A 15,673-nucleotide genomic window follows, 5' to 3' on the forward strand; every position below is an offset into this window, starting at 1 on the left:
GTATAGAATTAGAAAACTGTCATTATTGAGAAAAGGAAACCAAATCATCTTTAATAATTATGAAATGACTTCAGAATGAAAATACAGAAATAAGACATCAGTACATATTTCTTAAATTGATAGTGAGACTTAGCTGACCTTTTTAAATACTCATGGATGAGTGGTACACTTGTTCATTTGCCCACCTGGCTAACCAGGAGAACCTCTGAGTCAACTAGAGCAGTAGAGTCCAACGGGTTGTACTCCACAGAGACAAGGGCACAAGACAAGGCTGAGTAAATGACAACTGGGAGGGTTTCAGGAGACATACTCAGTAAGAACAGAGTGGCAATATGAGGGGGCTTAACAAACATTTGGCCACCAATCTCGACAAAGTCAAGCCTGCAATTAAAAAATGACCCAAATAATAGCAACGGTTTTTATTTTTACCTTTCCGGATTATATCATGAGGGAACAGCACACTGGATTTTTATAGGCAAATTTTTTGTAATTTTTATACCATATGTCCACACAAAGGTAATACATAAGAATTATAATTTTAAAAATGTTCCTGATCATAAATATGATCATCAGTAATGGGGAATTTTCTATATAATACGATTAAGTCATGCCTTTGAATTTTCTTTTTTTAATATTTTCATTATTTTATTTTTAAATCTATTGGCCCACCTGGAACTTGTCAATGTTTCAACTTAATGCAAGGAAAAATTAAATAAATCTTGACATAAATTAGGTAAATAATACATACCTATCAAAAAGAACTTTATTTTTTTTTTACTTTATCAAAAGCTATTATTTTAATCACGTTATGCTTATCATGACAAGTATGTTCTTTAATCCCCATTACCTATTTCACCCATACTTCCACCCCACCTCTCCTCTGGTAACTATCAGTTTGTTCTCTATAGTTAAGAGTCTGTTTGTCTCACTCCTTCACTCCTTTTTTTTTTTCCCCCTTTACTCATTTGTTTTGTTTCTTAAATTCCACATATGAGTGAAGTCGAATGGTATTTGTCTTTCTCCAACTGGCTTATTTTGCTTAGCATTATACTGTCTAGTTCCATCCATGTTTTTGCAAATGGCAAGATTTCATTCCTTTTTATGGCTGAGTAATATTCCATAGTGTGTGTGTGTGTGTGTGTGTGTGTGTGTGTGTGTGTGTGTGTGACTTCTCTATCCATTCATCAATTGATGGATGCACTTAAGGCTGCTTCCATATCTTGGCTATTTAAACAATGCTACTATAAACATAGGGGTACATGTATCAGTTTGAATTAGTGTTCTTGTATTCTTTGGATAAATACGCAGTAGCATGACCACTGAACCAAAGGATGGTTGTACTTTAACTTTTTGAGAAACCTCCATATTATTTCCCACAGCAGCTACACCAGTTTGCATTCCCACCAACAGTATAAGAGGGTCATTTTTCTCCACACCCTTGCCAACCTCTGTTGTTTCTTGTTTTTGATTTTAGCCATTCTGACAGTTGTAAGATGAGATACCTCATTGTGTTTTGATTTGCATTTCCCTGACGATGAGTTAAGTTGAGTATCTTTTTATGTGTCTGTTGAGCATCTGTATGTCTTCTTTGAAAAATGTCTGTTCATGTCTTCTGCCCACTTTTAATTGGATTATTGCGTTTTATAAGTTCTTTATATATTTTGGATACTAACACCTATGGAATATTGAAAAGAACTTTAAAGCATTAAAGAGCTTTGGAATGTCTTTAAAGTTTAATTTCTAGAAATACAGCAGAATAAACATTTCTATTTGGTAGAATTTAAAGAGTTTGACTGAGTAGTGAAATGTTCAATGTGGCAAGTTGGACTGAAGAGGAAGAAAACAAGGTCATATGACTTTGTGTTTCAACTTAGTGATAAATGATGTCAGCTAAGAAAAATAGAAATTATTGAGTGCCTTACTGTACACATTTTATCTAGTTTTCATCTGGTACATTATAAGATGGCACATTCCACAAACCATTACATGCAGAGAACAATCCTTTTCCAATCTCTTAATGTCCATACTTTCCCATGGATATCAACTTTAGCGAGTTTATTGCCTTGAGCTCAATCAAGGTATTGCATGACTTTAATGTAAATCCTATAGTGTTCTGTAAGGTCATGGCAAAACTGATTTTATGTAGTATAGGTAGTTCTCATTTATTAATTAAGTTGCTCTGCTCCTTCTCTTTCACATTGAGTATAGTATCCACAGTTATTCCTATATCCTGCAGGGCCCAGGCTTCCTCCATATCCAGGGGCTCTCTGGGAAAGGAAGTAAAAAGGTTGTATAGGGATGTGTGGTACCTGATTTTCATCATCCAGTCAAATAAGACCTGTGAACTGCAACACTAAACAAACTTTCTTCTCAGGACCCACTTAGATGCTAGAGGGCAATAACTACTTTTTCAGCTGTTTCAGGAGATTCTTCAGGTAGGTCAAGAAGCTCCTTCTGAGTGGGCTCTTCAGCAGATGGTGAAACTTTGGTTGGGACACCTGGGTGGCTTAGTCAGTTAAGTAACCAGCTGTTGATTTCTGCTTGGGTCATGATCTCAGGGTCATGAGATCCAGCCCTACAATGGGCTTGGGGCCGGGCATGGAGCCCACTTAAGATCCTCTCTCTCCTCCTCCCTTTGCCCGTCTACCTTGTTCATGCAGGCACACTCTCTCCCTCTCTCTTGCTCGCTCACTCTCAAATAAATAAATAAATAAATAAATAAAGGATTAGGCAAATTGAGTCTTTGCTCCTTCTCTCTTTGATGCTTCAAAAAATGTCTTATTCATTTTCAAGCATTAAATCTTCCTCACCCCCAATTTTATGACCATTGCTTAACTTCAAGGTTTCACCCATCATCTGATAAAAGCACTCTTTCAGTTTTCTCAATTTCATTTCCTGATGGGGTCTTAGAACATTCTCTATGTATCTACTGGCCTTTTTACCCTGTGCTGCTGCTTTTTCTCTGACAAGTTTTTGCCTTTTCTCATTCTTCTCTTCTTCTTCTTTCAGATACACTTGGAAAGATTTAAATGAATTAAGCCATGAGGTAGTCACAGAAATAATTAAAGTAAGAAGAGCAGGCAGTAAGAAAATCTGGACATAGAGCAAAATTAGATCTTTAATTCTTAGATCAGGGATCCCACACTGAGCTCCAGACATGAGAAGGGAAGAGTGGAGAGGAGGAAAATGCCAATAACCCCACGAGAAGCCATAGTGGCAGAAGCCCTACATCTGGGCAAGAGGCTGAATTTTCTTAATACTTGCCAATTTCAAAGAACTATATCAAAACATGGAAAGATGGCAATGGGATTTTTCTCAAGCCATATTTAACATTTTTATTAAAATTTTAATTTTCCTCTAGTATAATATGTTTTAAAGTAGATTTAAAATCTTCCCAGGCATATGGGACCATTCAAGTTAGTGGCATATCATCAATATACCAAATTTCTCAGGGAGGTGTGTTGGATAACCACAAGAAGTGACCTTCAGTCACTGGAGGTGCAAGGGTGGGACTGAAAATTCCACTCTCTAATACATGATTGGCTCTGCTGGACACCAACCCCCATCCCTTTGGGAGTTCTAAAAGTCACCTCATTAACATAACAAAAGACACCTTTGTTGTTTGCCTCACTTAGGGAATTTCAAGGGGTTTAGGAGCTCTGTGCCAAAAAGGGGAATGAATGCCAAATATATCTTTGTTATTATAAATCATAACATCTCCAAAAAATAAATAAATAAATAAATCACAACATCACAGAGGTTATCATTCAAGTCGTTCTGAATCTTTTGAATGAGTTATACTGTTTCAGTACATGTATTCAAAAGACCACAAAATGATGGGATTTGTAAGAGTATTTTCAAATAAACATACCTGGGAAGGAACATTTTTGGGAGGCTCTATACGAATGCTTGGATCCCATTCTCCAGGAGGGAGAACAGTAACCTGATCCAAAAATTCATCGATTCCTGATACCAAGTCATTGCGATCTCTAGCTTTGTAAGCAACATCATGAAATACCTATAGGAGGAAAAGATAAAAACAATAAATAAAAGATAAAAAAGTAATTATAAAATCTTAAGGCATTCAGTGTTTTCATTTCCCAGTTATCTTACATATGATTATCACAATTTAAAGAAATAGGCAGCTCTAACTAAAGAAATTTTTAATGTAAACAATTATAATTTAGTTTATTCTATGAATGCACATAGATAAATATTTTTCTTAGAATGTAGAATAAATGTTGAAATTTCTGGAGACAAGAGTAAGAGAAAGGAAAAGGAGTAAGAAAGGAAGCTCATGAAACTAGAATTAAGGATTCAAGTTTGCCAGAGGTTATTTATATGTGGGTAAACAACACTTTCAGAAAGAAGCCCCTGCTTAAAAATAGAGATAAGATCTATAGACTATATTAAAAATTTTAACAATAGTTATATGCTGGAACATATAAATCAATTAAGAAGGTTTATTTTGTTTTAATTTTTAAATAATGATAAAGTTATAAATTAGTAGCTTCTGGATATATATCATTTCTATAGAGTGCAGCGAGCATATTTCCATTCAAGATGAGTTCCATTCATGCATACACACATGCACACTGTGGTAGTCCCTTAGGCTATGATGGACACTGGAGATCTCCTAGAAACAGGGGAAGATTTCACTCTTTGCCTTCTTTGATACTGGAGTTAGGTGTGTCCAATTCAGGTATACATATGTCACTTTCTAGTCGAGGTAATGATAATCAGTGTGTAAGTTAACACATTGCCTTTTGTGTGCCCTACTGACTGAGAAAAAGCAAGTCGAGATGGAGCATTTATGGGCCTGGGTGCCTGAGGGACCATGATGAGCAGAGAGAGCCCCGCTACCAACCCATGACAGACGCAGAGCATGAAGGAAATCCTCATTGTTTTAAACCACTGAGGTTGAAGGTGGTTATTCCTGCAGCGTAGCGGAATCTCTTCTGACCAACACACCCACCGAGGGCAGATATACTTAACATAACAAATGAAGAAAGTAAAAATAAAGATAAATTGGAAAAATTTATCTATGCCAAACATAATATAAATATTTCTGATACTTTTCATATTTCATATAATATGAAATGGAGCAAATATTTCAGGCTTGGCACTAGTAAATTATTCTTTATGCTGAGCTACATAGTACAGTGACCACATACTCCAAAATTTCCAGGGAAATTGTGCTTTCAGATATTTTATCTACTTTTAAAAGTAGATATATATACTTTCAGATATTTTATCTATCATTTGTTTAAGTTTCTGGTTTGATGCTCAATCTAAACTTCTTCAGCAGAAGAGGTAATGATTATTTTCAAAGGCTTTCTCCTTAATTTCCAAACAAGAACTTTTCACAGAAGATCATTGGTGTGATAAATATACAGTCACTGCTTAGGATAAAATGAAGACACCAAAGATAGAGTTAATGGTTTAGTTGTATTTAGGAAAAGATATATTTTGTTAAATATTGACAATACTGATTTCCCTGCCACAACACACTGAGTTAATAGCTCAGGATATCTACCTTCTAAAGAGTTTTATATGGCCATGAGACCTAATCTGGACATTAAAGAATTACAAATGTTTTTAATCCCAAGGAGAGTTTAGCTACTTTACTCTTTCCCTGCTAGTAGCAACTCTCTTGAAATCTTTCTTGAGTTGATCTCTTAATTTAAAAATTGTTTCAAGGGATCGCACAATCTCACACCTGTTTTAGATAAATGAATGTCCAAATTCATCCAAGACAGCTGATTTCCTATTATCTTAAAATTCCTCAGAGATATAGATACCACAACTTGTTTGATTTTAAATTAAAAACATTGTTTAGTATTGATTTCCTATCATCAGTTTCCCCAATAACTCATTTATTTTAAACGGCTCCTCTCCCTTTTCTTTATGTAGCGAGCCTAACATTCTGATATCAACGTTCATTTGACTTTTCTTTTTATTTTTTTTTCAATTTCTTTTTCTTCATTTGACTTTTAAGAGAAGCCTTCCCTGAAAGCCTCTCAAACACCTCCTAACATCTTCTTTTTCTTAATAGTTTTCATTACAATTATTTATTGTAATTAATTGTTAATTACATAATTTGTTGTTTAATGCTTATTTTCCCTGCTAAAACATGAGCTCTGAGCATTCATTTATATTTATCAAACTATTCATATGCTAAGGATACCGCAGTGAGTAAAATCAACAAAAGTCCATCCCTCGTGAGCTTTCATTCTAGTGGGAGGGGAGAGAGAGAAAACAGGCAATATAATGAGTATATATTTTGTCGGAGGGTGTTAAGTTCTATGCAGAAAAATGAAGCAGAAAAGAGGAATAAGGGTATGACTAGGGGATGCTGTAATTTTAAATAGGGTGATTAAGGAAGGCCTCAGTGAGACATTTCAGCAAAAAAAAAAACAAGGTATTGGAAGTAAGAGCTCTTCAGGCAGAGGGGATAGCCATGCAAAGTCTCAGGTGAGAGCATGCGTCGTATTTGAGAAATAGCTAGGAGGCCAGATAGAAGTAAGCTAGAGGGAGAACAACAGGAAATGAGGTTTGAGAGGAAAGGTCAGAGGGGCAGAAAGTCATCCTGTAGGATATTGTAGATCACTGTAAGAATTATAAGAGGCCATTAAGGCCCCTGAGCAGAAGAGTAGCTCTAGCTGTGTATTGAGAACAGAATGAAATAGGTAAGGGCAGAGAGAACAAGTAGGAGTGTATTGCAATAATAGAGTAACAACGGTGGCAGGGACAGATGAAAAGAGTAAGAACCAGGTAATAACAGTTCAGAAAGTCAAAAGTAGTAGGATTCCAGATATATTGTGTAAGTGGAGCCAGGAATATTTACTGAGAGACCAGATTTGAGTGTGAAAGAGAATACAGGAATCAAGGATGACTTCATAAGACCAGTGACCAGGGCTTTATTTTTTTTTAATTTTTAAAAAATATTTTATTTTTTCATTTGAGAGGGGGAGAGACAGATTGAGAGTGAGAAAGCGCACAAGTCAGGAGGAGGGACAGAAGGAGAGGAAGAAGCAGAATCCTCACTGAACAGGACACAAAGCTCAATTCCTGGACCCTGGGATCATGACCTGAGCTGAAGGCAGGTGCTTAACCAACTGAATCACCCAGGTGCCTCCATAGTTTTAATTTCCATTGCACAACCGGGAACTGTCCCTTCTTTAGTTCCTTCTTCCTCCTTCCCATCCTTCCTCCCTTCCATCCATCCACCCATTTTTTCCCTCCATCCCTGCCTCTCTTCCTTCCTCCCTTCCTTTCTCTTCTTTCTAAAAGACAGGAGATTCCAGGTCATCTTTTGTAAGATGATAGAAATGATACAGTAGGGGGGTAGAAACTGATAATGTAGGAACCAGAGTGGATAATTAAGAAACAAAGTTCTCATCAATGCAGTAGGTGAGAAGGATCCATAAAAGGAGACTGAGAAAAAAAACAGCAATGAATTAGGAGGAAACCTCAGTATATGTATTTGTTTCCTTCAAGCCTGCTTTTACTATTTTTGGACCTTTGTTCTTCCACGTATTTCTTAGAATAAGCTTATCGAGCTCCTCAGTAAGTACCAATGGGATTTTAAGTGGAATTGCCTTGATGTCTCTCTCTTCACCATTGCTTGCAATCCTTCTTAAGTGGCGTCTCTGCTTTTCCCCCTTGTTCTCCCACAAGCCAAGTGATGCTTTTAAGATGTGAGATAAATCGTCATTTCTCTACTCTAAACCTTCCATTTGCTTTCCAAATCAAAGTCCTAATATGATGTACAAATACCCTACACAGACCGGCCCACTGTCTCTTTGACCTCATTGCCTACTGCCCTCTCCCCTTCTCCCTCCTGCCCAGCCTTGCTGTCCTTTTTGCTGCTCCCCAGATATTCCTGGCATCTCCTGTCTGAAAGCATTTTCCCTTGTTTATCCTTTTGCTTGGGAAGCTCCTTCTTCAGATATTTGAATAGCTTGCTCCCTCTCCTCTTTTAGGTTCCTGATTTTCACTTGCAACTCTCCCTTCCCTGCTTGGGTAGTTTCCTCCATAGCATTTATGACCACATACCGTATACTTTACTTACTTATGTGTTAGTACATCTTATCACTAGACTATTAGCTCAATGAAAGAAAAAGCTTTTGTCTATTTTGTTCACTGATAGAATCCCAGAACTGCAAGAGTACCTGATGAATAGTTCAAATTCAATAAATATTTATTGAATGAATTAATAAAGAACAAAGGGAAGGAGTAATTTGTCCTACTAGAGATCCAGGCTTATTACAGTAAAGATACTGTAATTAAAATAGTGATGACACAGAGATGGGTAGGGTTTTTTGTTTGTTTTTTTGAAAAGCACTCATTGCTAACAATTGAATAAATGATAGACTAGCCATTAAATGGTGCCAAGCCAAGTGATTATTTAATAAAAATGAAACTGGATCTTTACCCACCTGCCACATGAAAAGAAATTCCAGGTATATTAAAAACTTATATAAAAAATTGATATATGAGAGAAAAAGTATAAAACTCATTGAACATAAAATAAAAGACTATTACCTTGGGATAAGCAATAGTATACATTTCAAGGTTTTAGTTTCAAAACAAAGCACACAATTAATTTTAGTTGCTCTTTGTGGAAAAAAAAATAATGAAGAGATGTTCAATAACGTGAGATGCCAATAGAAGATTAAGAGACATGAGTGCTATAAACATTCGGGTGCACGTGCCCCTTTGGATCACTACGTTTGTATCTTTAGGGTAAATACCCAATAGTGCAATTGCTGGGTCATAGGGCAGTTCTATTTTCAACATTTTGAGGAACCTCCATGCTGTTTTCCAGAGTGGCTGCACCAGCTGAAGTGTGTAAACCTGGTGATTCACAGACCTGTACCCCTGGTGATAAAAATATATGTTTATAAAAAATAAAAAATTAATTAAAAAAAAAAAGAGACATGAGTGCTGAAAACAGAATAGCATATTACAGGGACCTTACTGAAAGCAGTTTGAGTAGAGTGGTAGTGACAAAAATCGGGCTGTAATACATTGAGATGTATGAAGCTAAAATAACCAGGTCCAGGAAGATTCTACTCCTTCAAAGCTTTTGAAATTCACATTCAGTCAACAGTTCTTCAATGGTAGATGCTATGTGAAGCCGTGAGGAATTTTCTTATAAGGATGGGGAAAACCTGGACATTTATTGAATATGTACTTCCTAAATAATTACTATATTTGGGCATGTTTGCTGATTGAACAGAAAGAGTCAGTGTTAACTTGAAATCTGGGTAAGAGAAAATTCTTGGCAAAAAATTCTAGATCAAGAAGAAAAAAAACAATGCCACTCTTAGTAATTTTTTTTTGTTTTCATATTCCTTTTGTTTTCATAAAACTGCCATTTATGTTAATATATACTCATTTTATTATTTTTAAATGAATTATATAAATACATATTTTTTTAAATTCTCAGTTTTAAGTTCTATTATGAAAAATATCAGCATACTATTTATATAAACAGAAGTGATTTGGCTTGCTTAATAATATTTAAGAATGTTAAGGGATAAATACATTGGCAGTAGTGCCAATAAGCAAAATCATATGATTTATCGCTAGCAATGCTTAACAGAAAAGAAGAAAATAGTTTACCGAATTGATTCAATGTGAGGTATTTCTTTTTTTTTTTTTTAAGATTTTATTTATTTGACAGAGAGAGATCACAAGTAGAGAGAGAAAGGAGGGAGCAGGCCCCCCGCCTAGCAGAGAGCCTGATGTGGGACTCGATCCCAGGACCCTGAGATCATGACCTGAGCTGCAGGCAGAGGCCCAACCCACTGAGCCACCCAGGCAGCCCAGTGTGAGTATGTCTAAGCTGACTAGCACATTCAGTCATTAATTCATTAAAAAAAAGAAAGATTAAACTCTGTCATGACCAGACACTATGCTAGGTCTAAAGATACAAAGGAAAAGACAGACTGGACACCTACAAGAAATTTCTAGGATGGAGAGGAGAAAAACCACCAGAGTTCAGTCAACAAATATTTGAGCACCTGACAAAATCAGGGAACAAAAATGAGTAAGTGGTAACTGATAACATGGAATTTACAGTTTGATACCATAGTCTGATTCACCACTTTCTTAACTAAACTCTATGAATTAATATATTGCATTTTACTCTTAATGAATTAAGTATTCATTGTCTTCAAAGCAATTAGATAAGCAGAACAACTTCTCTACTGGGTTTTGAACAACAAAAAAAAAATTTCTTTCCCTTTTAAAAGCATTTAAACATTTTTTTTTTTTTAATATACTCAGTGGGTCTATTATTATAACCAATTGCTCTCATCTTTTGGAGTAACTTTCTGGCTATTTCTGCTTCTCTATCCCGCTGCTCACAGAGACTTACAAATCGCCCCAAAACAAACCTCGAAACTTTCAAGTTGAAGAAATTTATGTTTGAGCCTGCGTTTAGATGGCTAATGCATGCTCTCAAATTGGGTAGTTCTTATTAGTCAAGGAAATAGATGGAAATCCTTTCTCTGCTCTCACTCTAAATCTATACTTTAAAAAACACAGATGCTTCCCTGTTGTTCCGTGGCCACTTGATTAGTCAAAAAAACTTTGGAACTGACATCTTTCTGTTAAGAAAATCTTGACTTCTAATTAAGAAAGAGAAGAATTAGGAAGAGAGATGCCATAAGTATATGTGGACTTCCCATGACGCAGCATGCTCCTCTCACCATATGCTATACCCCATCCCCCCAGAAATATCTTATTTCCTAATGTGGTAGATACGGAAACATAACATAACGTGAAATATATGTGCATGAAAGTGACAATATTTAAATTGTGGACTGCAAATCACGGTGTCATATATTTGGCAAAACTGTAATAACTGCAAAATATTAAGCAATATGGAAAAACTAAAAGCAAAGATACCATGGGTGTCTTCTCAAGAGAATTCTACTAGAGTAGGTTTGTGGTCCTCGTGAAGCCCTTTTCCAATTTCTCTGTTTTCTTCCTCAATAATGTGATACTGTGGAGAACTGAGTAGGGACCTCTCAAAACATGGCCACCTGAACCTTAGAATGTGACCTTATTTGGAATAAGGGTCTTTGCAGGTGTAATGAAGGTAAGGATCTAAAGTTAAAATCATCCTAGATTAGGGTGGGCCCTGTACCCAATGACGAGTATCCTTATAAGACCAGAAAGGGAGGAGACACACAGAGGCACAAGGAAGAAGACCTTGTAAAGATGGAGGTAGGGATAAGAATTTTGCCACCACAAGTCAAGAAACCCCAGGAACCACCAGAAGGTGGAGAGACAAGGAAACATTCACCCCTAGAGCCTTCAGAGAGAATGTGGCTCTCCCGCTGACACCCTGACTTCACACTTCCGGTGCTCCAAAATGTGAGAAAATAAATTTCTTGTTTTAATCACCCACTTTGTGGTAAGTTTCTATGGCAGCCATAGGAAATGAAAACACTCATTAAGTTGATTCTTTCTCAAATTGATAAAAAATGTGTTTTTCTTCTAGCTTTTGGTTTCCTATGTGTAAATACAATAACGGATCCATACAAAACCATAAAACATAATTTGGGCAGATATAATAGAATTTATATCACCAAGACAAGTTCATATTTTTCAGATTTCATAAACTTAGGAAAAGTCATATACAATAGTAATCCACTCTTTTTGCAGATTTTCAAGTATCCAAAGCCAAAGTATTTCAATAAATACATTAAATTATTTAGATGAGATTCTAAAAAACGCATAACCTGTTTGTTATTTACTACTGAATTTTGAATATATGACCCTTCTGTGATCTTTTACATCCACTCTTTAACAACAGATTTCCATAAGGTACTGGGGAATACAGGAAATCAGTTATATGTTATTTTTATGTTTTTATTTTTACAATAATACACCTCTTTGAGAAGCTGATATATAGTATCAGATGTATGTATGTACTATTCAGATAAACTACCATTGTTTTTTCAGGTCCTAAAATTATTTTGCCAAAAACAAGATTTCTAATGATATTAAAAATGGGGCTCACTTTAGCAGCACATACTCTATAGGAGAATATTAGTAAATACATTCTAAGTGTCACTAAATCATTTTCTTTAGAATATGAGGTTTTAAAGCATTATACTCATGTGTGTGAATTTGTTACCCCTTTCAAACAAATTTTTCCAAAGGAAATTTTATAGTGGAAGCATAGAAGGATGGGGGTTCCATGGAGAGAAATCTTATTCACAACAGATAGTCATGAATACAGGAACTCCAAAAGTTAAGTGTACTTAGTAGGGGAAAATGTTCCCAATGAACTTGAATAAATACCTCATCTGTCATTAGGGTTGCAATTGATCTGCCAATCTCATGGTACTGTTGACCCTTTCCCAGGGGTCCCAGAAGAATGAACAAAAATCTGTAATTAAGAAGAAAAAATACAAAAAGTTTCATGGTAGAAATACAAAAAACAACTCCAGTAGTTACAGAATGACTCAGCGCAAAAGAATTGTTTAAGATGAGGACTTCAGTATAAAATACATATTTTTTCACAGTTTATTACTATTTTAAAGCATTTTTATAATGATTGACTTTTATTCTTAAGGTTCTTGAGCAAGGGAAATCCATGGTTATTTTGAACTCAGTGTTTTCCCATTTAATTACCTGTAGAGCCTACATGGTAGGTAGTGAAAAAATCCTTAGAGGAGGAAGGTGAGAAAAGTAAAGTATGATTAAACCTTTCTGAATTACAAGGAGGAACTCACTAATATACAAATTATAGAATGAGGTAAGGAAGAAAAAGGTAATATAATATTATAAACAAAACAAGAACATATAATAAAAACAGTAGGTATATGTAACATCTACATTAAATTGAAAAAAAATATTGTCAAGAATCAAAGATCAGTTAGTAAGAAAAGATAGAGAGTTAATGATCTACTAATTCTGACTATGGGGGAATTAAAATACAGGCTGCATTGCAGTATTCCATCTAAATTAGACTGAAAGCCTAGTAAAGTCACCAGCACAACTGGAGATTTTGAAGAAATCAGTACATGCTTTAACTTTGGAGGACCGGTAATTGTCTTGTCTCTGAAAAGGTCAATGCTACAGTGAAATCGTGAAAAATTTCAAATGCCATATATTCTGCAATACAATTCAGTGGTATTAATTTGTTGAATGGTTTATGCTCTTAAATGTGAAGACTCATAGTTTCATAAGCTTTAAAGAAACATATACTATAACCTTACCCTTCATTTAGTTACAAACTTTAGCAATTGTGCATGATTTTATGTAAAGCATATATTACACAGTCTTAGAAAGTCTGGCATTAATTTTTTGTCAGCGGTACCTGATTTCAAGTCAATTTCTACTACACTGAAATGCCCATTATAAATTTAAAACAGGAATAGCTTAATGTGGTGGCAGGGGCTTTATCAACTGTAATACTTTCAAGAAATTTTGTAACCTATGTACATCTTGCCATTTTTCAGGTTTCTACTCCATGAGCTATTATAAAGTCCTAAAAATTTATTTTCTGACATTTTTACTATGTGTTACTATTATATTCATGGTGTGCCCTTTTGTCCCCCTAAGAGAGAATAATTAGGAACCTCGGACAGCTAGCTTTATTCTATTTGTCTAACTAATCTTCTTCCATTTTTCACCTTTCTGAACTAAATAGTCTAGTCTTTTTAATCTCTCCTTATACGGTGGCTCTCCTGTGCCCCTAATTTCTCCTCCATTGTTCTCTACACATATTTTACTATGTCAGTATGAAATGAGGTCACCTAAATCTTGACAGTTTTCAAAGTGAGGGTATATAACCCTATTAAGGCTTTTCTGTACTCCTGGGAATTTTTCTTTTCTTTCCTTTGAAACACAGGAGCTATCCTTGTCATACAGAGCCATCATTGATGCAGAATTTCATCAGACACCTTCCTAAATGGTGGAAAGGGAATGCACTGCTTGGAAGACTGAAAAGGAATTTTAAACTACTAAAATACTACCTCTAGAGTTAGTAAGTCTGACATCTTAAATCCAATTCCCAAATTCCCAGAAACTCTGAACAGGTCACAAGTTGTATAAAGAAAATGCAATCTAATCATAGTCAAATGCCACTTTAATGTGCTCAGGACATCGTCACTCTTTTTTAATAAAAGTTGGCATATATCAGAACTCTGGGTAGCCCTCCAACAGAATGGACAGACACTTCTTTCTATAACCTGAGTGGTAACCAGGGTCCTGCTTCAAATCTGTTCCTGTCACAGATTCAGGAATAGGTACTTTGTGTGAGTGTTGGGGGGGTGGGGTGCAAGTGGAGGGTGGGAGAGAATCTTAAGCAGGTAACACACCCAGCATGGAGTCTGACATACAGGGCTCAGTCTCACAACCCTGAGATCACGACCTGAGCAGAAATCAAAAGTTGGTCACTTAAGCACCTGAGCCCCCCATGCAGACCCAGGGATAGGTACTTGAACACCAAATCCAGTATTCGTTAGCTGAGCTCTAATGAAATGAGGCCTCTCCTGGGAAACTGTTCCATATTTTTGGAATATCTTGCCCATAATCAAAGTACAGAGTGATATAATCTTCTGTGTTTTTAGTTAAGGCCAAAGGTCCATAAGAGGAAACTTTTTTACAAACCCAGTACGATAGCACCTGAACTTTGCCTCATTTTAAATTGGCAGAGGCATTCAGTGTTTGGAAGGGGAAGCATACTAATAGGACCTGAAACAGTCATAGCATCAACCAAAGGGCACCAATGGCGAGGGAAATGGAGTAGATGCTGCTATGGGAATACAAATGGCTGTCTATATATAGAAATCCCATTTAATAGAGGGAAAAAGGAAGGAAGCAAGATCCCCTGGATGAACTACTAGGAACATAACATGCTAAAGTCAAGAGTCTTCTTTTTCATCACAATTTTGCCCATGGACATATATTTTATCTATGAAATAGAGATAAGTGATAAACAATGTAATTTGGTTTGTATTATCCCTAAGTTGTTAGTTTTTATGTGTAGTTAAATGGAAAATAAGTTTAGGTAATCAAATTAAATTTGTACTTTTTTATAAAGATTATTTATTTATTTATTTGAAAGAGAGAATGAGAAAGAGAGAGAGAGCATGAAGGGGGGAGGGTGAGAGAGAGAAGCAGGCTCCCTGCTGAGCAGGGATTACCAATGCGGGACTTCATCCTCAGACTCCAGGATCATGACCTGAGCTGAAGGCAGTCACTCAACCAACTGAGCCACCTGGGCCCCCTAAATTTGTACTTTTGACTTGAATTCAACCACAGTACCACAATGCCGTTACCAACGATTTTCAGATTCTGGGTATGGGAAGCGTACTGTGCCTGAGATGGAAAATACACAGTATATTAGATAGACATCTCTTTTTTTTTTTTTTTTTTTTTTTTTTTTTTTTTTTTTTTTTTTTTTTTTTTTTTTTTTTTTTTTTTTTTTTTTTTATTTATTTTTTAATTTTTTTTATTTTTATAAACATATATTTTTATCCCCAGGGGTACAGGTCTGTGAATCACCAGGTTTACACCCTTCACAGCACTCACCAAATCACATACCCTCCCCAATGTCCATAATCCCACCCCCTTCTCCCAAACCCCCTCCCCCCGGCAACCCTCAGTTTGTTTTGTGAGATTAAGAGTCACTTATGGTTTG

At 35.8% G+C, this 15,673-nt stretch overlaps 1 protein-coding gene and 1 pseudogene across 8 annotated transcripts in view; both read right to left on the bottom strand.

Annotated features, from left to right (window-relative positions):
• The window catches only part of SLC4A10 (solute carrier family 4 member 10), a 312,033-nt gene that overhangs the window by 88,345 nt on the left and 208,015 nt on the right, over positions 1 to 15,673 (bottom strand). For 7 of the 8 annotated variants that reach the window (XM_004743945.3, XM_004743944.3, XM_004743943.3 and 4 more), the window contains 2 exons: positions 12,325 to 12,412; positions 3,872 to 4,018 (listed from right to left, as the gene is read on the bottom strand). In XM_004743945.3, the coding sequence (XP_004744002.1) occupies positions 3,872 to 4,018; positions 12,325 to 12,412 (235 nt within the window). The remainder of the gene's footprint in view (positions 1 to 3,871; positions 4,019 to 12,324; positions 12,413 to 15,673) is intronic. The other variant, XM_004743949.3, reaches the window with a different exon arrangement.
• Positions 2,159 to 3,262, bottom strand: LOC106004946 (annotated as a pseudogene).

This window comes from Mustela putorius, unplaced genomic scaffold (assembly GCF_011764305.1).
Source record: "Mustela putorius furo isolate JIRA1106 unplaced genomic scaffold, ASM1176430v1.1 tig00003869_pilon_pilon_pilon, whole genome shotgun sequence".
Lineage (NCBI taxonomy): Eukaryota > Metazoa > Chordata > Mammalia > Carnivora > Mustelidae > Mustela > Mustela putorius.